The 22,501-nt window shown below is 36.5% G+C and overlaps 3 protein-coding genes across 3 annotated transcripts; 2 read left to right on the forward strand and 1 right to left on the reverse strand.

Moving 5' to 3' along the window:
• Positions 1 to 447: 447 nt before the first annotated feature.
• Positions 448 to 3,684, reverse strand: LOC111792251. The gene is made up of 2 exons (XM_023673608.1): positions 3,565 to 3,684; positions 448 to 1,576 (listed from the first exon to the last, which is right to left on the reverse strand). The coding sequence occupies exons 1-2, from the start codon at positions 3,567 to 3,569 to the stop codon at positions 691 to 693; spliced, it is 891 nt and encodes a 296-aa protein (XP_023529376.1). The 5' UTR covers positions 3,570 to 3,684; the 3' UTR covers positions 448 to 690.
• Positions 3,685 to 4,068: 384 nt separating this feature from the next.
• On the forward strand, positions 4,069 to 8,096 carry LOC111793407 (zinc finger protein GIS2-like). Its single transcript, XM_023675260.1, has 4 exons — positions 4,069 to 4,232; positions 5,188 to 5,398; positions 6,294 to 6,386; positions 7,202 to 8,096. Exons 2-4 carry the CDS (start codon positions 5,274 to 5,276, stop codon positions 7,779 to 7,781), a joined length of 798 nt encoding a protein of 265 aa, XP_023531028.1. The 5' UTR covers positions 4,069 to 4,232; positions 5,188 to 5,273; the 3' UTR covers positions 7,782 to 8,096.
• Positions 8,097 to 9,643: 1,547 nt separating this feature from the next.
• On the forward strand, positions 9,644 to 20,746 carry LOC111793408 (zinc finger CCCH domain-containing protein 44-like). Its single transcript, XM_023675261.1, has 10 exons — positions 9,644 to 11,357; positions 11,433 to 11,512; positions 13,497 to 13,684; positions 15,187 to 16,108; positions 16,195 to 16,322; positions 16,479 to 16,538; positions 16,656 to 16,706; positions 17,677 to 17,747; positions 18,357 to 18,508; positions 18,591 to 20,746. The coding sequence occupies exons 1-10, from the start codon at positions 9,784 to 9,786 to the stop codon at positions 20,618 to 20,620; spliced, it is 5,256 nt and encodes a 1,751-aa protein (XP_023531029.1). The 5' UTR covers positions 9,644 to 9,783; the 3' UTR covers positions 20,621 to 20,746.
• The last annotated feature ends 1,755 nt before the right edge of the window (positions 20,747 to 22,501 follow it).

Here is a 22,501-nt window from a genome sequence, read left to right on the forward strand (position 1 = left end):
GGGTAGTTTTTTAGAATAAATTAAAGGATAGGAAGTATTGTCGATAATTGATATTCATGTAGAAGTCATAAAATGTGAAAGGTAAAGTTGAAAATGACGAAGAACTTTTTATTCATTAGATAATAGCGCAAGCTAACAAAAATAATAAATAAAAACTATTTTCATTATTATTGTTAACTTTCCCATCTAAATATTTTAGAATATTGGGTGGAAAATCGATACATTTATTACTCAATATTTTAGAATATTTCGTGAAAAATCGAGATTTTTCACTAAATATTTTAGCATATTTGGTGGAAAATTGATACACTAGTCTAAATATTTTAGAATATTTGGTGAAAAATCGACCATGTTTTTTTAGAGAATATAATCTAGACCTGCACTTAATCCAATATCAACTTAATCCAATATCACGTCATAGAAAATGCAAAATAAGAATAATAGATAAGAAAATGCAAAATGAAGAATCGTAGGATAATTGCAAGGATAAGAATCAAAGACATCAGATCATTTTCACTAAGGCATAACACTTGAGAAAAAAATGTATTCACACTAAACTATATCATCTAAGCCTCCAAGTAGCCTCGTTGGAAGCACCCTCTATTTGAATGTGAGAGAAGTTATCAAATAACAGAGCGCCATGTGTCGGCCGCACGGAATTTCAGAAATCAATAGCTCCATACTATGTTTCTAGTATTTCTTCGGTTCTAAAGACAGGTCAGATATGCTGTCGATTAAGCTATCAAGTAAATCGTCATTGAAATCTTTCACCACTCTGAAATTACTATCCTGTAAACGGACTGATTCAGTAGAATTTTCAGAAAGAGCTTTGTTCAGCTGCTCGACGAGATCGTTTTCGATCGGAGGAAGGTTCAAATCCCAGACCTGGAAAATGTCATTGATTGGAGGCTCAAATCCAATTTCTGGTAAATCATGGCTAGATTCAGTTTGAATACTCTCCTTTTCATCTACCTCCTCTTTGTATGTAGGTAGAAATGGATTCTTGTTAAAAGATAACGATAGAGAAGTATCGATGTCGTCGTGGTGTTGTTGATCTTCTGAAGCCATTCCTGTTTCATTCATACGATCATCGCTATCTTTCGCAAAAAATGTAGGCTTCTTCACATTATTAGAAAGAAGCATGTCGATGTCGATGTCGATGTCATCACTAGTACCTCCTGGAACATTATCCTCCTCTTTGTAAATGGGTAAAAGTGGATTCGTGCTAAAAGACAACGAAAGAGAAGAATCGACATCGTTCATAGGATCATCGCTATCTCTTTCTGTTGGCTTCTTCACATTCTTAAACCGAAGCATGTCAACGTCGATGTAATCGTTAATACCTCCTGGAACAGTATCACTAACAGCAAGAGGAGATTCGAAACCTTGAGGATACAGATCGAGGACTTCTAACAAGGCATCCTTTATATGGTTCCAATTGCCATCTAAAATATCTGGTATCTCTTTAATCAGACAAGAATCAGCCCAAGCAATGTCTTCAGGAGTAAGATCATCGATTTGCTCCTTAGATTCTTGTCCACTTTCAAGATGAGAAGAATCAGATCCTTCTAACATGCTGTTCCATACAAACTACATTTATCAGAAAGGATGAAAAAAATCTCACAGACCATCTCTTTTAACTACAAAACATTTAATGATGGTCCTGCTGCACAGTCAGTAGATAAAGAATGGTTCATGAAAGGGTGTGAATATATTGTTAGAAATCACGACTCTCCACAATGGTATGATATTGTCCACTTTGAGCATAAACTCTCATGGCTTTGCTTTGGGCTTCCCCAAAAGGCCTCATACCAATGGAGATAGTATTCCTCACTTATAAACACATGATCTTCCACTAAATTAACCACGGTGGGACTCACTCCCAATAATCCTCAACATATATTCCATTCCGAGTGCATCAAGTAAGTACAGACATGATAAGGGCGAGGGGGAGGAAGAAGGTAGGGCCTAAATAACAAGAAGTAGAATTCAAAATTATAGGGGAAACATGAAGAACAGGTTCATTAATGATCAGCTTCTCTAGGTGAAGAGGCAGAAAATGAATCAAAACAAGAAAGAAGGACCAATTCCACAAGCTTAAGCGATATCCCCATGGGTATGTATACATTTATCAGAAATGCTTTAACCTTTAATGACTGGAAATAAATTACTCAAACCATTATTTTCAACTAAAAGTAATTCTACCAGTTTCAGTTCACAAAAACGAGCTAGATCCTAGTATTTTAGGTCAGTATATGGAGGCTCTGTTGCCCAATGGGTTAGTATAGATCCAAAACTATGGTTTATCCCAATTTTCTTACTGGCTGTCAAATTATTCCATTCACAGTCAAACCAAAACAAAGGAAATAAAGGCATAATAAGGGGAAGGGAGAGGGAGTTGGTAGAGCCCAAACTGTAAGAACAAGCATAAAAACAGTGCAAGGAAGCTTTAATGATAGGTTAATTAATGATCATAATTTTTAAGTGAAAAGGAAAATAAAGAGGATCAACACAAGAACAGAAAGACTTAATTCCACACAAAATGTCCTATGATTACAAAGATTATTCTAAGAACCCTACCTGTTATTGTTATGGAATCACGAACCTCCACAGTGGTATAATATTGTCCACTTTGAGCGTAATATCTCATGGTTTTACTTTGGGTTTCCCCAAAATACCTCATACCAATGGAGATAGTGTTCCTTACTTATAAACTTATGATCTTCCCCTTAACTCCTCTCCCAAAAATCCTAAAAAATCCTCCCCTTGAACAAATTAAGCCATAAAACCTCCCCTGAGGCCTATGGAGCCCTCAAACAACCTCCCCTCAGTCGAGACTCGACTCCTTCTCTGGAGCCCTCGAACAAAGTACACTCTTTGTTCGACATTTGAGTCATTTTTTATTACACCTTCGAGGCTCACAACTTCTTTGTTCAACACTTAAGGATTCTATTGACATGGTTAAGTTAAGGGCATGACTCAAAGCCTATGGTATGAAATCATGAACCTCCACAATGGCATAATATTGTCCACTTTGAGCATAAGCTCTCATGGCTTTGCTTTTGGTTTCTCCAAAAGACATCATACCAATGGAGACAATGTTCCTTACTTATGAACCCCTGATCTTCCCTTAACTCCTCTCCCGACACAACCCCATTCAAAACTTAACTACATCACTCTTGTCTTCCTCCAAATGATTAATATATGCCCTACGGTCTCCATGTCTGTCAATTTCAATTTCATCAACCAACCTCAGTCCTTATCCTCTCCTCTTTATTTTTAATCTGAATACTGTAAGCCTCGAACAAAGAAAAAAATCACAAACGTTTCTATGAACTGAAATCAACGCAGCAAATCACATAGTTATACTTCCGACTTCTTAAAATTTCAAAAATACAATGAATTCTCGTAAAATTAACATAAGAAACTAGCAAGTGACTGTAAAATCCAACAAATAATCCACAGATGGCGTGAACGAGATAGATGAACTGTAAATGAATCAATCATGACAGTAACGTGTGGATAGAGAAAGAGAGATAAAAGGAAAGGGATCGGAGAACCAACCTCATATAATTGAAACCCTAAAAAATTTGACTCGAAGAGAGATTGCTTGCTGTGACCAGAAGAGAACGAGACGACAGTAGAAAGACTCCCGATAAAGCGGCGGCCGGCCGTCCCTCCTCCCTCAAAAATACACTTTATAAACAATTAAAAAAACTTAATATAAATATTTATATTTATATTTAAAAAAAATTATTTAATTTGAGAATGTAATTTTTTTAATTGTTAAAAATTACGTTATATTAAATTTTAATTTTAAAAAATTATGTTGGTATAATATATATGTTTATTTATGAAATATATTGATTTATTATTATAATTTTTTAATAAATATTATATTAAAAAATAAAAATTTTAAAATAAATAATTTTTTTTAAAGAATAATGAATGAAAAAAAAAATACATATTAGGCCCAAGAGGAATGTGAAGGCTGAAGCAAGGCCCAGAATATTAATGGGCTTTATCAGTTGCCAAATCGAGGCCCAATTGTGGCTCTCATCTTTACGATCCGGATATGCATCTTTTCGTCGTCTTCACGTCACAAATCTTCGTTCTCGAGCGGCTGTTCTTCCGCGAATCGTCTCTCAGTTGCAGCTTCGTTCGTAATTTAACATCTTCAACCATTTGAGCTACGGCAATATTGGCCACAAGCACAGAGCCATTGACATTAGGTTCGTTTCTCTTTCATTCTTGATTCACAGTTTTGTTTTGTTGTCTCATTGCATTTCTAGGGCTACAGGCTTAGGGTTCATTGTTCTTTTCTGTAGTTCATGTAGACGCTTATTCTACACCATTGGAATGAATCTTATTTTTTGTATAAATCTTGTTTTCGCGATTTCCCGATGCATTATGTTGCCTCTGCATCATTCTTCGGGTTTGTGAACAGATAAGGGGTGAAGTGGTTTATAAGTTCCAGCGCTGTAGATTACATGATTATTTTCTCTCTTCCAGTATGATGTGACGCCAACCGATCACGTCTGAATAGATCTCATGATTTGTGGCAGTTGTAGTTATTATTGGTGTTAGGTATGGTAATTAGTTCGCCGTGTTAGCTTTGTTCGTTCTTATTAGAAAAATATCTATCCAGCTTATGTCAATGTAGTTTCTAACATTATGTTGGAATGGGCTAATTATGGGACTAAGGTTGATAACTATAATGGTTGCCCTAATGGACTCTATAAATTTCACTGCAAAAATAGTAACTAGTGGAAGAGCTGCTTCTAAAATGACAACTCGTGGGATCATCAGTTGTAAACTGTGGCAATTATAAAGGTTTTGATATTAATAATTTAATGGTAATAATAGTGAAAGAAGTTGATGAAGCAATCTGGAATGTGAAATTTATTGGACGTTGTTTGTGGATGATCCACTACTGGGTTAATTCTTTGCTTGGTGATGTGTTGGTGATATTCACTGTTTACGAGCCATACTTGAAATTGCGAGAAGAATGTAGTTGAAGAATTGGATAATTGTTCTTGGATGTTGGGGGGATGTGGTATTTACTTTGTTGGAATTATTGCTTTGTTGAATGGGATGGGCACTTGGTGTTTTCTGTTTGAAGGGAAGGAAAGAGTTTGGTTTGGATTCGTCGATATGAATTTGGGTGTGTGGTTGTTATGTGGACAGGGAGGAGGCAGCATTGGTGTAATATTTTGGTGGTGGTGATATTTTCACGTATCAGCGGGGATAAGTGTTGAAGAATAAGTTTGGAAATGAGTTCGGATAGCAGGAGTCGAAGCAGGAGCAGAAGCAGGAGCCCAGTGGCTCGTAAGATCCGGTCTGATCGTTTTTCATATCGTGATGCACCATACAGGAGAGAATCACGTCGGGGTTTCAGGTTTATTATTCTGATAAATTATTTATTTCTCTCATATCTGATATGTAGGCTGGGGTAGAATCTGCAGATGTATGAGTTTTTTTAATGCAGTCATGTTATTTTTGTAATCCATTTCTGGCTGTGGAGCTATCTCCCCCCTGTTTAGATTGGGTATATTTCATTCAACCATCGATTAGTATCTTCTCTTCTCAATTCATACGCAGATACACATGCACACACATGGTCATGGAGTCATATCTCATGTTTTAAAGGAATTATATGTAACTATTGCATGATTGTGCTATGCTGGTTCTGAACGTTTGTCATTGATCAAGTTGACAAATCTCTGCATTAAGCATGCTTGAGCAGACATGGAAGTCTCCTATACAGCTGCAATGGATATAATATCCATGTTATACTAATTGTATGGTAGTAGTATTTGATGCTGATGTTTCTGTTTTTTGGCATGATTATTTGTATGAAAAAACGTTGTGGTTTTATCATGGTTTAGTTTTATCATCTGTGACACGAGCTTTCAAGGGTGAAATTCATATTGCAACTTTTCTATTAATGGTTTGTTATAAGATTATAAACTGCTTTCTTCATGGATCCTTTTGTTCCGGCTATGAGCTGGTGGGAAAAGCTGAAGACTTGGGGATATTTTACTGTTCAAGGTCAGAGTGGAGTATTGATTAGTTAGGATAATGACTGCGTGTTGACTGTGTGTTCACCAATGTCTGCGTGTTGACTGTGTGTACTCCATTTAATATATATATATATATGGGGGAGTTACTATTGCGGAGGGAGCTTATAATGTTGTGGGTGAACCTTTCTTTTTAATTTCTTCATTATGTTTATCTTTCATTTTCTCCTTGTTTGACATGAAGCTGTAATCTTAATCTGATTTTGTCTCCAGTCGAGACAATCTTTGCAAGAACTGCAAGCGTCCCGGCCACTTTGCAAGAGAATGCCCTAATGTGGCAATTTGTCACAACTGTGGTCTCCCTGGGTAAGGAACTTGATCTTCTGCTTATTGCCTTTGCCGTTTATTTGGATTCATTTTATTGTGAGAATCTTCGTTTTGTACTAAACTAAGTGCTTGTTTGGATTACTCTCCAGTTTAAGCACGGTTTTAAAAATTATATTCNTTTTTTTTTTTTTTTTTTTTTTTTTTTTTTTTTTGCATTCTGTTAATTAGAAATGTGTTTTTTTTGCTACATATTTTGTAGATTTTCCTTTAATCATTTATAAAACAGTTTTGGACAATCCATCTACAGTGTTTCTTCAATCTATCTTTAAATTAATCCAACTTTTTAAGTGATTGTTATTTATTATGTGATTGTGATCGTTTTAGAAATGCCTCAACTTTTTTTAAGTGATTGTGATGATATAAAATCACACAATAGGCTATGCTTGACATGTTTAAAATGATTAACTTTTCAAAGGTACTTAAAGAATAGTTGAGTTATTCCAAATATACATTAAATGTTCACGTTCTACTTATTTTCTGGCATTGCAAAGGGGTGGGTTGTTATTTTCCATTCTACTTGACATTAAATTTACGGATTTGGTCCCATGCTATCATGCCATTGGCGTGGAGTATTCAATCTTTGTAGCCTCTAATCAACAGTTTCACCAATCTTAATTCAGAATTTGAGATTTGAAGTTGACTCGAGGATATAATTGGGAGAGACAATTGAAGCAGAAGTTCTGTCATTGAATCAAATTATAGTTTGCTTATTGGCATACATTTGATAGAACAACGACACTCGTTTTTCTTTATAGCTTACATTTCTATGTATAAATTTGTGATACTGCATCTAGGCATATTGCTTCAGAGTGTACAACAAAGTCACTATGCTGGAATTGTCGTGAACCTGGTCATGTTGCAAGTAGCTGTTCAAATGAAGGTATCTGCCACACCTGCGGGAAGGCAGGACATCGAGCCAGGGAATGCACGGCTCCTCCGCTGCCACCCGGGGACTTGAGGCTTTGCAACAATTGCTACAAGCAGGGTCATATAGCAGCTGATTGTACTAATGAAAAGGCATGCAACAATTGCAGGAAGACAGGCCATCTTGCTCGCGATTGTCCAAATGACCCTATTTGCAACCTGTGCAATGTATCTGGGCACGTAGCCAGGCAGTGTCCAAAATCCAATGTCCTCGGAGACCGGGGAGACCGAGGCATCGGCAGTGGCGGTGGCAGTATACGTGGTGGTGGTGGTGGTGGTGGTGGTGGTGGTTACCGGGATGTTGTGTGCAGGACCTGCCAGCAGCTTGGCCATATGAGTAGGGACTGCATGAGCCCTTTGATGATTTGCCATAACTGTGGGGGACGTGGTCACCTAGCATACGAATGCCCATCAGGTCGGTTTATGGAGCGTTATCCCAGGAGGTACTGAAGACGTGATTAGGAGGAGGCCTTCGGATTTTGCTTCGAGTTTAGACATTTTGGGTACTAAACTCTATAGATTGCTCTGCTCTGCTTGCTGCTTACATGGTGGTAGTATTTGCTCATGTTGTTACCAAACATTGTTTTGTGGGTTAGACCATGAATTTTTAGTATTGTTTCATCTTGCTTCTATATATAATAAGACTTCCTTTCCATGATTCATCAGTTTAGTTTGTTGATTTCACTCTTAATGAAATTTCCTTGTAAAGTATGAACTTTGACTTGCACTGAGATGCTTGTTATCAACGACGTTGTGAGTTGTGCTCATATCGGGTTATTCGACCTAGTTTGCATTAATAGAAAACAATAGTTATCAAATGAGGCGTACTCATAATTTATGTCTTTAGAACTATAGCACAATCAATTTAAAGATGGTGCACAAATTAATAAAAATAAGTTTAAAAAATACCTCTGAATTTCTTAGAGTTTCAATAATATCCTTACAATAATTCCTTACACGTTTAACAAAATAAGTTTTTAAAAATAGTATAAACTAAGGTGTTTAAAAAATATCAATAAACTTTAAATTTTCTTATTAATACCATTTAACTTTTTGAAAAAAAAAAATACTCTTACCATCTATGTAATTTTAAAAAATAGCATCAACATAAAAAGTTTTTATCATGAACGAAAACGTCTATCTCCATCTTGCAAATAGTCGAAACTTTAAAGGTACTAATAGTCGAAACTTTTTTAAAAAAATACTCTTACCATCTCTCTTTCACTTTAAGGGTACTAATAGTCGAAACTTTTTAAATTTTTGTTCTAAGAGTATTAATGTTACTTTTGAAAGTTCAGAAGTATTTTAAAAAAAAGGTAGTACAACAATTTTATTCGTGTGAAAATTTTGAAAGATTAGTAGTATTTCGTAAAATAAATATTTTTTTCTTTCAAATTTAAGGGTATTAGGTATTTTTACATAAAATGAAAAATTTGAACGTATTTTTTATTAATTAACTAAAAGAAAATTATAAAAATTAGTGGAACTTAAAATGGAATAGAGCATCCAAAAGGTTAATGCCTCTATTGTGTTCAATAAAACACATCTATAACATAAAACATGTCTGAACTTTTCTAAAATTAAATAAATTATTAAAAAATTGAGCCAAATTTTAAAACACAACAAGTTTTTATTTTATTTTTAATTTTCAAAACCTTTTAGAGGTAAGAACAAAGATATTAAAAATTTGAGGGACATGTTTTCTTACCTAATTTGTTTTTATTAATCTTTTTTCTTATCATTATATATTAAAAAAAAAAATTTCATTTCAAATATTTTTTAACTGACAATTTTCAATATAATTTCTATTAAAAAAATATAAAAATATCATAATAAATCTAAATATTTTACGTATAATATTCAACATAATTTCTAAAAACTCAAATTTTAATATAAAAGTAAGTGCGAGATAGATATTCGTAGGCGTAAATAATATTTATAAGATTAATTTATTAAAAAAATGGAAAACCACTATTAAAAATTAATAGAAAGTGAGAAAATAATAGAAAATAAGTCTTATTTTTTTGTTTATTTTAATTTAAATTTAAAATTATAATTCAAAATTGATAGGCCTAAAAGTTATAATAGTCAAGGTTGTGACAATGGCATATGTAATTATTATAATTTTATGGGCTATTTATTATTTGTTCACAAAACAACAACAAAAAAAAAAAAAAATTAAAAATAAATAAAAAAATAAATAAACATAAAAAAAAATAAAAAAATAAAAAATAAATAAAAAACATTAAAAAAAATTAATTAAAAAAAAGTCAAATTATAAAAACAAAGAAATCATCGAAGAGAGGGAGGAGCTGAGCGAAACTCAATTTTTTTGTGCAAACGCTCTGTTTGTACCGTAAAAAATATAGTCAGAGGGGGGGGAAGTGGATCTTAAAACCCTAGGGTTTCAATTCCGGGCCATCCTAATTTTTAATCCTAATTTTGTTTCTAAATGGAAGCCGAAGAGAACGATTCCTCCAAACATGACCAACCATCATCACCTCTTCTCTCCGTTGATGATGGCAACGACTTGGATGTTAAGTGTCACACCCATCGGGAGCTTCACAGCAATGAAGAACAGCATTGTTTGTTCCAGTCCGCCATTAATGAACTGGAGTTTCCATCCAATTCTAGCGTTGAATCTTTGCAGCCGAGCGATGCAATTCGTGGGGATGAGAGTCTTGTTGCAGAGACTTGTTTGGAGGTGGAGGAGACAGAGATAGCCGGGGTTAAGGCTTGTCGTAACGGTATTGAGGATATGGGGGAAGATTCAGTGAAGTTGGAGGTTGAACCGGATATTGCGGCGATGGGGTTATTGGGGGAAACGGTTTTCAATGATGTGAAAGAGGAGGATGCAGGGGCGGAGGAGGTGAAGGCTGTTGCTGAATTTGGAGAAGGTGACTTGTTATGTGAAATGGATTTGGTTGGTGGTGCTGAAAATCAGGTTGAGGGCAACGTTTTGATGGTGAATCTTCCGGACAATACTGTTGGCTGCGGTGAGACAGACACATGCTTGAGTGATGTTTTGGCTGAGCTTGCAGAAACGACTCCTTTTGTGCATGGTGTAGATACTACTGATGTAGCCAATTTGGTGGAGAGGAAAGAGGTGGAAGAAAATGCCGATGATCCCAAAGATTCGAAGGATATAGAGGTGGCAAAGCAAGAAACTTTTTCTATGGAGGATGGGAAATTAGGCGTCCCGGTGCAGCTTGTGGAGAAGTCCGAGTTGAAACAAAGTTTGGTAGATGGGGCTGTGGTGGAGGAAGGAAGGACGGAGAATTTAGCTGACAGAACTGGTGAAACTTTGAAGATGGAGAATGATTCAAGCAAAACTGATGAGGTGGGGCTGGCGAATTTTGCTGGTGAGATTGATGGGGCGGTAACTATGGAGAATACTGAAGACAAGACTGTTGAGGTGGATGGAATGTGTTTGGAAGACAAGGCTGCTGATGCGACGACGAAGACGACGACGGGAAATTTGGCAGATGAGACCCCGAAGATCAAGGGAGTGCACGTAACAGACGACAACATTGAAGTGTTGAAGATTGAAAACGTTGAAGATAGGGAAGCAGGGGTGCAAGGATTGGGTGTGGCTGATGAGAGTGCCGAGGTTGGAAAGATTGAGAATTTGGTAGATGAGACTGCAGAGGCTGAGAATGTGACAAACTACACAGCCGAATCAATGGAGAATCTGGACGACAAGACTGCACAATTGGAGGAAATAGCTATGGAAGAAGAGACTGAGGAAGCAGATGACAGGGTTTATTTGGTGGATGAAGGGATTGGATCAGAGGAGAATGATGCAAACATGACATACTTGGTGGGGGAAACAGAAGCAGCGGAGGAGGTTGAGGAGATGGATGTTACAGAGGAGGTTGATGAGGCAAGTAAAGGTAGCAGTGGGGCTAAAAGGAAGCGTGGAAAGAATTCTAAAGCTCCTGCTAGAGTTCCTTCTAGGAAGAAGGTGGAAGAAGACGTTTGCTTTATTTGTTTTGATGGGGGTGACCTTGTACTCTGTGATCGCAGGTTTGTTTTTTCAGTGGCATCCTAAACCATCTTTTTATTAAGATTTTATGTTGATCTTTTTTCTCTTGATTCCAGAGGCTGTCCCAAGGCGTACCACCCTTCCTGTATTAATCGTGATGAGGCGTTCTTCCGAGCCAAGGGTCGATGGAATTGTGGTAATGTGCTGTCTTATATTACATATTCTGAGTAATTCGTTTTTCCTACATGGATATTAGCCTTTTTTAGCGTGTGTTCCTGATGTTTTCTTGTTCTTTTGGACCAAGATAAGAATGTTTTTTGGGGTGAAAAAGTTATTTCCACTTTCCTGATAAATTGCTTGTACCTTACTTTTATCCGGCCAGAATCTTTTATGATCTCATTCAATTCCGTTGTGTTACATGGTGAAACCGAAAGCCACTATTAGGTCGTTGTGGGTGGAAAGGAATTAAGGGGTTTTTTCTTTTGTTTTTGTAACGGTCATTGATAATTATCTTATTTGTTAGAGGGTTTTGTTTCTCGACCTTCATCGTGGTGTTCCTTGGGGATTTGTCGTTCTTTATTATTTTCTTTCTTTTCTGTAATGATTCCCTTTCACAAATTGAGTAACTTGTGAGTATTTTTTCTAAAATGTTTATGAAAAGGAAGTCTTTGCAACCAGACTTCTTGTCCTTTGCTTTTACAAAGATTTATGTGCAGATGGCTGCAGATTATTATCATGTAGATTTTAACATCCAAATGACGTGCACTACGGTGTTTTGGAATCAGGAATCATATCGATTCAGTTTTCCTCGTTTGTTGGTGTCGGTCTGGAGTTTCAGCTGCAGCCGCTTCCCTCTGAATAAAAAAAGGATGGAGAGTGAAGTTTCAGTCGCTCTACATTGGACTATATATGCTTTTTGAAAAACGTTGGAGGCTTAGTTGTTTATAAAATTGTACTGTGGAAGTGGAAATAGTTGTCAAATATTTCAATGATAGGACACAAGAAAATAAGTTTCATTAAGAATAATGGGACCAAAAATTAAGGCAATATGATAAACAGGCATGTAACAAACAAAAGGAGTCTCAGAAGAAGATAGTACAAGAAGAGACTCCAGTTGTTAAGAATTAAAAAGAAAGGANTTTTTTTTTTTTTTTTTTTTTTTTTTTTTTTAATTTTATTGAAATTATCTAGAGGGTTGAAATGTGCAAAACTAAACCAGCTTCAAAGATGACCCTTTGTGCCTTTAGAGAACGTCATGTTTCTCGCAAACCAAAAATTTCAACGAGTACCAGCCGAAGGATTCTTGCTCTTATCTTAAAATGCGTGTTCAATATAACTTCATCGCTGAAAATAGTGCAATAGAATTGGGAAGTATTCTACTTGACTGAAAATTGTAGCAACGGATGTTAGGACGTGTTTGTCTATCTTAACCAATAACAATTCTCCTTATTCTCAGTATAATGAGTGAGTGGGGCAGGGGAAGGGGAGAGGTATCTGTTGGTGTGTAGGTAACTCTTCATGGATAAACTCTTTTCAATTCTACACTAAAATTATCTTAGAAACTTGAGCTATTGATTTAAAAAATAAATTAGTATAGGGGTTTACTTGGTAAAGGTAGCCATTTATGTTGGAAATCAAGAAGGCTGTAGCCTGTGGAGATGAAAGTCCTGCATTATTTTCTTTCAAAGAAGACAGTTGAGTTTTAACGCAGTGGATCATTTTTGTTTGTTATGATGACTTATTTTAAGATTATAGATGTTCTTCTCCATCTTTTTATAATCAACTTCCAATGTAATTGCCAAATTGGTGTGGTTTTTTTGTTAATCCCTTTTGGGAGGCTATAGGTTGAACACTGTTTTTTGATTATGCATGAAGTGAGCTTCAAGAGTAGACTTTTTACTAAACTTTTCCATCTTTAAGTTAATGATTAAACTTTTTTCTTATCAATGGAAGAGAAATAAAAATTTACTGAACAATGACACGCATATTGTACATATAAAGCGTTTCCTTTTCTTTTAAGCCTTCACTTTGTATGATTCTACGGTCATTCCCTCTGTTCTTATAGACTTGGAAATAATATGGCCAATAATTTCGTACTTTTTCCCCCTCCTCTTTGCCTACTTTGTGAACTTTTTTTGATTTATGTTCTCATTCAAGGTTTTCTTTTATATTGATTTTAGGTTGGCATCTTTGTAGTAACTGTGAGAAGACTGCCCACTACATGTGTTACACATGTACATTTTCCTTGTGCAAGGGCTGCATAAAAAATGCTGTTATTTTGTGTGTTAGAGGTAACAAAGGCTTCTGCGAGGCGTGCATGAGATTTGTTATGTTGATTGAAAAGAATGAGCAGGGAAGTACAGAAAAGGTATGTGTTACTCTGTTAGTGCCAAAAATGTATGAATACTGGTCAGGTGTACTCAATTGCTAATAAGTTCATAATATTTCTGGCTGTCTCCATTTTGCAGCATTACTTTTTGTCTCATTATCATTTTGGACATTTAAAGTTTAGAGAAACCTTTTCTTTTGCAGCAAGTATACAAACAGTAAGAATTAAGAACAGCATAGCTTTACATAGGTAACTGGTTAGACAAACACGATATAGCGTTTGGGAGACAGAATCACCTAACTTTGCTGTCCTTGTTAGATTATGCATGAAATAGTCTGAAGTTCATCATAAATCAGCCATGAGTTTTCATTTTTTTACTATTCATTAAGCGTCATTCTTATTTCATTTCAATTCGAATGTGTTCCCTTCTTCAAATCATTATTTGTGTTGTTTCTGTTGCATTTCCTTGTACCCTGTTACCTTAGGAGTAGCAAGCCCATATCTTCATGAACTCCAAAGTCATTCCGTGAAATATGGCTGGAGCGTCAAGGACTTATATTTTGTAAAAGTGTTAGGGAGGGAGAAAACGATATATTAGAAATTCATGGACTAGATGAAGTATGGAAAAGGTATATGGTAATGGATTCAAGGAAATGTTTGGAAGGTGGGTCTTGCTTCTAATAGTCATTACTTCCATGCATCAAATTTTCCGCAGAACTATTTTTGATAGATCTGAGTGTCAGCTGGCACTTGAGTGAATTTAATTGCAGACGCATACAGGCATTGTTCATTAGTTGACGTGCAACCTTCATGGCTATGAAACATAGCTTTGTGGTGAACACCAATGAAGGATTACGAGGAGATGATGTGGTTGGTTGGTTTTTAGCTCGTTAGGAAATAAAGAGCTGGGGATGGAAGGTCAAATGCACATTTAGTAATCCCCAGTGTAGATGGAGAAAAGTTTTACACACACACACACACACACTCAATTTTGGTGAATTTTCAAAATTTTCAATGTACTTCCAAACTTCAACTTTTGTTGGTTAATCAGTAACGAGTACAAGGTTGTTCTTGTTTGAAACATTCGCATTATAAGATGCAACTTATTCATGTCATGTGCATTTCTGGTTGATTTCAATAGATGCAAAAGTTGGAGACATATTAGCAAGAAAAGGACTGTAGGCTAAGGGCTTCTTTGATTGCAAAATGATTGAACTGTGAAATTAATTGTTCGTTGTTCCTTTTTATGTTTAGATCTTAAGAGAAACTTTTATATCTATGTATGTGAAAGAATTTTCCAGTGATGTGAAAATCAGATTGCATACATTCCATCCCTACCAGGGCAGATAACCATAATTGTCTTGGCTGTACTTCTGCAAATCACTTTATTTTCTCACTTTCTATTTGTTATCACTTCTCACTCATGCATATAAACAGTAAAAGCTACGTTTTAATAAAGCAGATTTTCGAATGCAGTATCCTAGATGTGTCTTACTGCAGCAGGCCATTTTGCTTATTTGGTCATTCTTGTGCTTGTACAGGGCCAAATTGATTTTAATGACAAAACTAGCTGGGAATATCTTTTCAAGGAATACTGGACTGACCTGAAAGGAAGCCTTTCTCTAACTTTTGATGAACTTGTTCATGCAAAAAACCCATGGAAAGGATCTGAAACACTAAATAGCAGACCCGATTCACCTGGCGAGCTATATGATGGTAATGTTGATGGAGGATCAGATTTGGATGTTTCTGAAAATGAAGAATCTGGTAGTTCTAAGAAAAGAAAAGCTAAGAGAAGGTCAAAATCCCAAGCAAAGGAAACCAATTCCCCTAGTATGCCAATAATACCTGATTCTCAAGGGCCATCCACGGATAACAATGTTGAGTGGGCATCTAAAGAGCTCTTGGAGTTTGTTATGCACATGAAGAATGGTGATAGAACTGTTTTATCTCAGTTTGACGTGCAGGCTCTCTTATTAGAATATATTAAAAGAAATAAGCTTCGTGATCCTCGTAGGAAAAGTCAAATCATATGTGATTCAAGACTTGAGAATTTGTTTGGAAAGCCACGTGTAGGACATTTTGAAATGTTGAAGCTCCTAGAGTCACATTTCCTCATCAGAGAAGATGTGCAGATAAATGACCTCCAAGGGAGTGTTGCCGATACTGAATCAAGTCAGTTGGAAGGTGATGGGTACACCGATGCGTCGGGAAAAACTAGGAAAGAAAAGAAACGCCGGATGCGGAAAAAAGGTGATCAGAGAGGATTGCAGTCCAACCTTGATGACTATGCAGCCATTGATATTCACAACATTAATTTAATCTACCTGAGACGTAATTTGGTGGAATATCTGATTGAAGACGAGGAGAGTTTTCATGAAAAGGTTGTTGGTTCTTTTGTGAGGATAAGAATATCAGGCAATGCACAAAAACAAGATTTATACCGGTTGGTTCAAGTTGTAGGTATGAGGAGTCGTGCCTTTACCATTTGCCTCTTATAAGAACTTGATAGAACTGTAGAAGTAACGTAGTTCTTAACATGTTATCAGGTACAAGCAAAGCGTCTGAGCCTTATAAAGTTGGTAAAAAGATGACAGATATCTTGCTAGAGATCTTGAATTTGAACAAGACAGAAGTGATTTCAATTGATATTATCTCGAATCAAGAGTTCACAGAGGTAGTTTTAATACAAATATGGTGCTTGAATATCTTCTTAAAACTGGATTACCAGCAAAACAAGTGTAGCTATGATCTCTTCGGTACATATATTTTTGTTTAATCATTTTTTTTTGGGTATTTTGCCTTCTTTTTTTCCGGTGACGGTGGTGCTCAGGAGGAGTGCAAGCGTCTCAGACAGAGCATTAAGTGTGGAATCCTTAACCGTCTGACTGTGGTAATTTTACCTTTCTTTTTTACTTATCTTCTATTTAATTATTTATTCAAGCTTCTCATAAACAATAATATTGAGTATAAGTTCAAAGTATGTTAAAAAATCAATTCTCCCTTGTAGGGTGACCTTCAGGAGAGAGCAATGTCGCTTCAAGATGCTAGAGTTAAGGATGTAAGTATTTGATGTTAACAGTTCTGGATTTTTTTTTATACATGCTTCTGGAAATTATTTGATACATCTGATCCTGGAAGAATTTGACATGGATGCATGTTTTGAAAGGAAATATTTTTGAAAGTTTCCTTTGTCCTTTAATTGGCTGACCTGTTCATGTCGGCCTTCGTGTTTGCTGCAGATAACTAGTAACATTGTTTGTCATTGTAATGTTCTATCATTATTTACCTGCTAGTCGATATCTCTTGTCTGGTCCTCCCCTTGTTTTATTATTAGAGGAAAAATAAGATTCATCTAACTCTTGAAACATTTGGAGGTAATGCTTGTACTGAGATGCCCTCTTTAAGTATCCGCTACTTTTTGTCGAACAATTAACGGCTTCATTTGGATAAGGCTCTTAACTTTTTTCCCTTTCGTTCTGTATAAGAACTTTTGCAACCAAGATTTTAAGTAGATATAGATCAACGTTGAGTCACCATTTCAAACAATAAAAAAGAGCATTTAAGAATTATTACGAGGAACTAACCTAAAGAAATTAACGTCTCACTGTGAGATCCCACCTCGGTTGAGGAGGAGGACGAAACACCCTTTATAAAGGTGTGGAAACCTCTCCCTAGCATACGCATTTTAAAAACCTCGAGCAAAAGCTCGGAAGAGAAAGTTCAAAGAAGACAATATCTGGTAGTGGTGCGCGCAACTGATCTAAAGAAGTTAGGAAGATTTAGAGGGGACTGTGATGTTAGATTGTTCATTTGCACTATGTTATGAAATAATCAGTGCCAACTATGATCAGCAACTCCCCAAATGTCGTCATTATGTAATGAACATTAGTTTCTTTCTCTTGGCATCTTTTCCTTGTTAAAGATTGGTTGCATTTAAGTAGTTTATATGTTTAAGGCAAACTATTTGTATTTTAGATACCACTTGTTTGACTTATAGTTTACTATTTCTTTGTATGTCTCCCTTCCAGTGGATGGAAACCGAGATAGTTCGACTGAGTCATCTTCGTGATCGAGCAAGTGAAAAAGGGCGCAGAAAAGAATATCCTTTTTACAACATTATGTTGAATTATGGCTGAATTTTATTGGAAAATTGATGTTTTTTGGGGTAAAACCACTGCCCTCTAGGTACTTTGAAACAGATTATGGTGTGGGAAATTTCCATGTCCTATCTTGTTCCGTCTTAAAATAATTTGAAAATTCTTTCCTTCCACCACCTTCCATGAATCCAGACTAGATGATAACCTTAGTCCTGCATTTTTTGAAGGGATTACAGAACGTTAGCTGGAAGATGGAATCTATGGGAAAAGTTGAACTTTTATGTATTGGCCCCGTTCGATTACCATTTGGTTTTCAAACACTACTTACGATTCTTGATTTCTTTGTTTCGTTACCTACTTTTTAGGAAATGTTTTTGAAATCCAAGTCAAAGTTTTGAAACTAAAAATTATAGTTTGTTTTTTTAATGTGGAATGCAAGTGGCAGAGATCATATTCATATAGGAGATCACTCCCTATTTCTTTGAGTGCACAACTAGAATAAAGACTACAAGATTATTAACAATTCATCTTTATTTTATTTGTTTTGTTGCACGCTCTGCATGAAAATGAGATAGAGAATTCTATGATTATCTTCCTTGACTTCTCTCAACGCTTAGGGAATGTGTTGAGAAACTACAGCTTTTGAAGACACCCGAGGAGCGGCAGCGCAGACTGGAGGAGCTACCGGGAATACATACAGACCCAAATATGGATCCGAGTCATGAATCTGAAGATGAGGATGAAGCAGATGATAAGAGACAAGGTTTTTTGCTTTTTCTTTTTGTTGTCAATTCACATTTCTTTTTCATTAGCTAGACAGTATAACGTTATCGGTTTACGTGCAGAAACCTACACCTTGTCAAGAGGCTCAGGCTTTAGTAGGAGGACAAGGGAGCCAGTTTCTCCTGGAAAAGCAGGTTCAAATTTGAATGATTCCTGGAGTGGTACTAGAAACTTTTCGAGCACGAATCGGGACTTGAGCAGGAACTTGTCTGGAAAAGGCTTCTCTAACCAAGGTGAAGATGCCATTGGTTCTGGTGAAATAATAAATGAAAATTCTTGGAGCCATGGAAGGGAGGGAGATGTTAAAAAACCAAATAAGTGGGACAAGCAACAAGTTTCGCCTAGCTCAGAAATGACTGCCAGGAATGCCTTGTCCGGGGCAGCGTCTGAGTTGCCTTCTGCCGCTCGTTCGGTAAATTCAGCAGCATCTCCATCTGTTGGGACTACACAAAATGCTGCTACAGTTAACGAAACAGAGAAGATTTGGCGTTATCAGGATCCATCTGGGAAAGTGCAGGGACCGTTTTCGATGGTGCAACTTCGTAAGTGGAGTAACACAGGCTATTTTCCTGCAGACTTGAGAGTATGGAGAGCCTCAGACAAGCAAGACGACTCGCTGCTTCTGACCGATGTCTTAGCGGGAAAGATTCCGAAGGATACTTCATCCGTGGACAACAGTATTCAAGCACAAGCACATGCTTCTTCTTTCGTTGCAAAGCCTCAGGGAGCTACTGTGCAGTCAGGTATGGATGTTCAGAATACTGGTACTTCAAATCCACATACTAATCCAACTTCTTATGGCCAATCTGCTGGAGGAAGATGGAAATCTCAAACTGAAGTTAGCCCTACTGGTATACCCGCCTCAGCTTCGATAGAAGTCCCCAGGTACTCGGGAGACCGATGGTCGTCTGACCATGGTAATAAGGACTTTACGAGTCTTCCTTCTCCTACTCCCAGCTCAGGAGGAACGAAGGAGCAGCCATTTCAAATGGCTACACCGTTCGCCTCCTCAGCAGGTGGTGGCAGTTTGCACGGTTCTTCACTTATGCAAGGATCCGAAAACGATTCCTTGCGCTCACATTCTGGCCTGAACGCTGCAGAAAAGGGCACGGGTTTAGGTCCTATAAATGGACTTCAAAATCATCATTCGCTGCCAGTAAGGCCTTCATCTATCATTGATGATACTTTGGTGAATCCAGCTGCAGATATTAAAAGCATTAGTGCAAATCTTCATTCTCTAGTACAATCCATCAACAGTCGTAATCCTCCTATTGAAACTCAAACTGTTGAAACAAACATTTCTTCTAGCATGCCGCCAGGACAAACTCTTCACAGGCGTTGGGGGGAGATGTCACCCGCGCAAAATGCTGCGACAGCGAGTTTTTCCACGCCTGGTTTAACCAATTTTTCATCCTCTGAGCCTTGGCGATCGATGCCTCCTATTCCGAGTAACCCGCCACACATTCAGTCTTCAACTCCGCCTAATATACCGTGGGGAATGGGTGCTCCAGAAGGTCAAAGCACCGTTCCACGACCGGGGTTGGAGTCTCAGAACCATAGCTGGGGGCCAATGCCATCAGGAAATCCAAACATGACTTGGGCTCCATCAGCACCTCCGAATGCTACTGGTATGATGTGGGGGTCTTCAGCTCAAAGTTCTGCTTCTGTAGGTACAAACCCAGGTTGGAATGCCCCAGGTCAAGGGCCACCAGTCAGAAACAACATTCAAGGATGGCAAGCGCATAGCTCGATACCACCTCAGGTAAACGCAACCCCGGGTTGGGTTGCCCCCAACCTCGGACCGATGCCACCTATGAACATGAATCCCAATTGGCATGCCCCATCAGCCAATCAGGGCATGTGGAGTAACGAACATGGTAAGAATGGGGATAGATTCTCGAACCCGGACAGTGTCTCTCACGGCGGAGATCCAGGGAACGGAGGCAAATCTTGGGGGATGCCACCATCTTATGGCGGCGGCGGCGGAAGTTCTTCTAGGCTTCCTTACAACAATAAAGGGCAAAAATTGTGCAAATATCATGAAAGTGGACATTGCAAGAAAGGAGGTTCTTGTGATTACAGGCACAAGTAGAATTTAGTTGTTTGACAGTGATTAGAGAGCAATTAATTTTGTATAGTCCTATCATTATTCAGAGCTTTTCTTTGTATAAACGCCCTGTTATTAATGTTATACATGTGCTACTTTTGCAATTCTCTATTCTTCGAGGGTCTTCAGATGCAAATAATTTAAGTATTATTTTTTTTTTTTTTTTTTTAGTTTAAAAATTTTCAATATGATTTCATTTTTTTAACTTTCTTATCTATTTGTTTAATATTTTATCCTCGCATTTTTTCATTTTTTACTTAATTATCCATATCGATTTCGGAACTAAACTCTAAACTTTATAAATTGTTCACTTGCTTTTATAGTATTTGTTTGTGTTGTTACTCAACTTCGTTTTGTTGGTTGGTTCGATATAATAAGACTTCCTTTCTGTGATTCATTAGTTTAGTATTTATTTTAATTTAATCGTAATGATATTGTTTTGTAATTATGCTCGTAAATTGAAACCCTTTTTACAACATGACTGATTAATTTTTTGGATCAAGTAATCCAATAGTTTGAAACTTTCGAGGTAGTATAGTAAGATGTTGAGGTGAGGAGTGATTCACAGTGTTTTGATAGTAGCTGCTGTATTAGATTCTAGATTTAAGATGAGACTGATCGAGTTTTATTTTTCTCAAATCTATGGAAAACACTGTAAGGTCGAAATTCAACATGTTTGAGCTATAAGTTCAGTCAAATTCAAGTACAAAAGGAAGAACATTCATGTTTTGTCATTCGTTCAAGACGAGGTACGAGTAGTTTTACATCAAAATTCTCAAGCTTTATGAGTCTGTTAATTACGTTGTAAATGTTTGGTACTGTCAATTAAGAACTCGATCTTTATTTAGACTAAAGTCTTTTTCCATGAACTAATAACTTTGACATTTTGAGTTGATGAAAGTTAAATGAAGTAAAATATCATATTTTATATCAACTCCTGGCCGACTAAAAAAATGGAAATTCCGAGTCAACTCGACTTCACTCCTTCAACTCAAAACTACTATTTCACTCTAGATTTGGCATGGGCGACCCAATCATGATATTAATAGATCGGACCGAAAAGGTAAAGTGAAAATTAGTACGATAAAATATCATAAAGTGGCCAAAATGAGACCTCCCGAATATCAAAAGCAAGATGTTGGGTAGTTCGGCAAGTGGGGTCAGCATGAAAGAGTCTGATTCTTCTTCTAAGTATCTTGGTAGCATTCCGTGTAACTCCTCAATCGAGAGTTCCACCCGAGGTCTTGTGATTATTGTTGCTTTAGAGTCTGTGAATAGTATTCGAGGCGAACATGTAGGTACATATCGTTTTCAAATTTAACTAGAAGCTTCATATTGTTTCACGTCACCATTACCTCGATTTTTTTTTTTTTTTTTTTTTTTTTTTTTTTTTTTTTTTTTTTTTTTTTTTTTTTGTGTCTAAACTCTAAAGATTTTTAATTTTAAAATAGGTTGAAACATTTAAAAAAAAAAAAAAAATATATATATATATATATATATAATTTATTTCTAATTTTTTTAAATTTTTGTTGTGATTTAATTGATGCTGAGCTCAGCAGTCACCGACCTACGTCATAACTTTTATTTACCCATACAAGGCAGATTAATTAATATACCTAACGAACAAGTTTGTCAAATTATAAGGTAATTTGTTAGATTTTTTTTTTCTTTTACGGAAATTCAATTATTAATTTTTTAACTGAATAATTCAATTTAATTAAGTTTTTCGGAGACTACATACCCTCGGGTATTGTCCAAAAAAACGTTGACTCGAAAAATGCTATCAACTTAACTCAATTCGTAGGATTTGGGTCGGAACATGAACTTGTTTAGGTTGAGTTGAATTTATATAAATAAAATTTTTAT

Source organism: Cucurbita pepo, chromosome LG04 (genome assembly GCF_002806865.2).
Source record: "Cucurbita pepo subsp. pepo cultivar mu-cu-16 chromosome LG04, ASM280686v2, whole genome shotgun sequence".
Classification (NCBI taxonomy): domain Eukaryota; kingdom Viridiplantae; phylum Streptophyta; class Magnoliopsida; order Cucurbitales; family Cucurbitaceae; genus Cucurbita; species Cucurbita pepo.

Excerpts from the sequence above, each read along its gene's own strand:
- LOC111793407 (XM_023675260.1), top strand. The coding sequence starts at position 5,274 with ATGAGTTCGGATAGCAGGAGTCGAAGCAGGAGCAGAAGCAGGAGCCCA. Across the intron at positions 5,399-6,293 it reads GAATCACGTCGGGGTTTCAG|TCGAGACAATCTTTGCAAGA; the intron begins GTTTATTATTCT and ends TTTTGTCTCCAG. Across the intron at positions 6,387-7,201 it reads CACAACTGTGGTCTCCCTGG|GCATATTGCTTCAGAGTGTA; the intron begins GTAAGGAACTTG and ends TACTGCATCTAG.
- LOC111793408 (XM_023675261.1), top strand. The coding sequence starts at position 9,784 with ATGGAAGCCGAAGAGAACGATTCCTCCAAACATGACCAACCATCATCA. Across the intron at positions 11,513-13,496 it reads CAAGGGTCGATGGAATTGTG|GTTGGCATCTTTGTAGTAAC; the intron begins GTAATGTGCTGT and ends TATTGATTTTAG. Across the intron at positions 13,685-15,186 it reads AGCAGGGAAGTACAGAAAAG|GGCCAAATTGATTTTAATGA; the intron begins GTATGTGTTACT and ends GTGCTTGTACAG.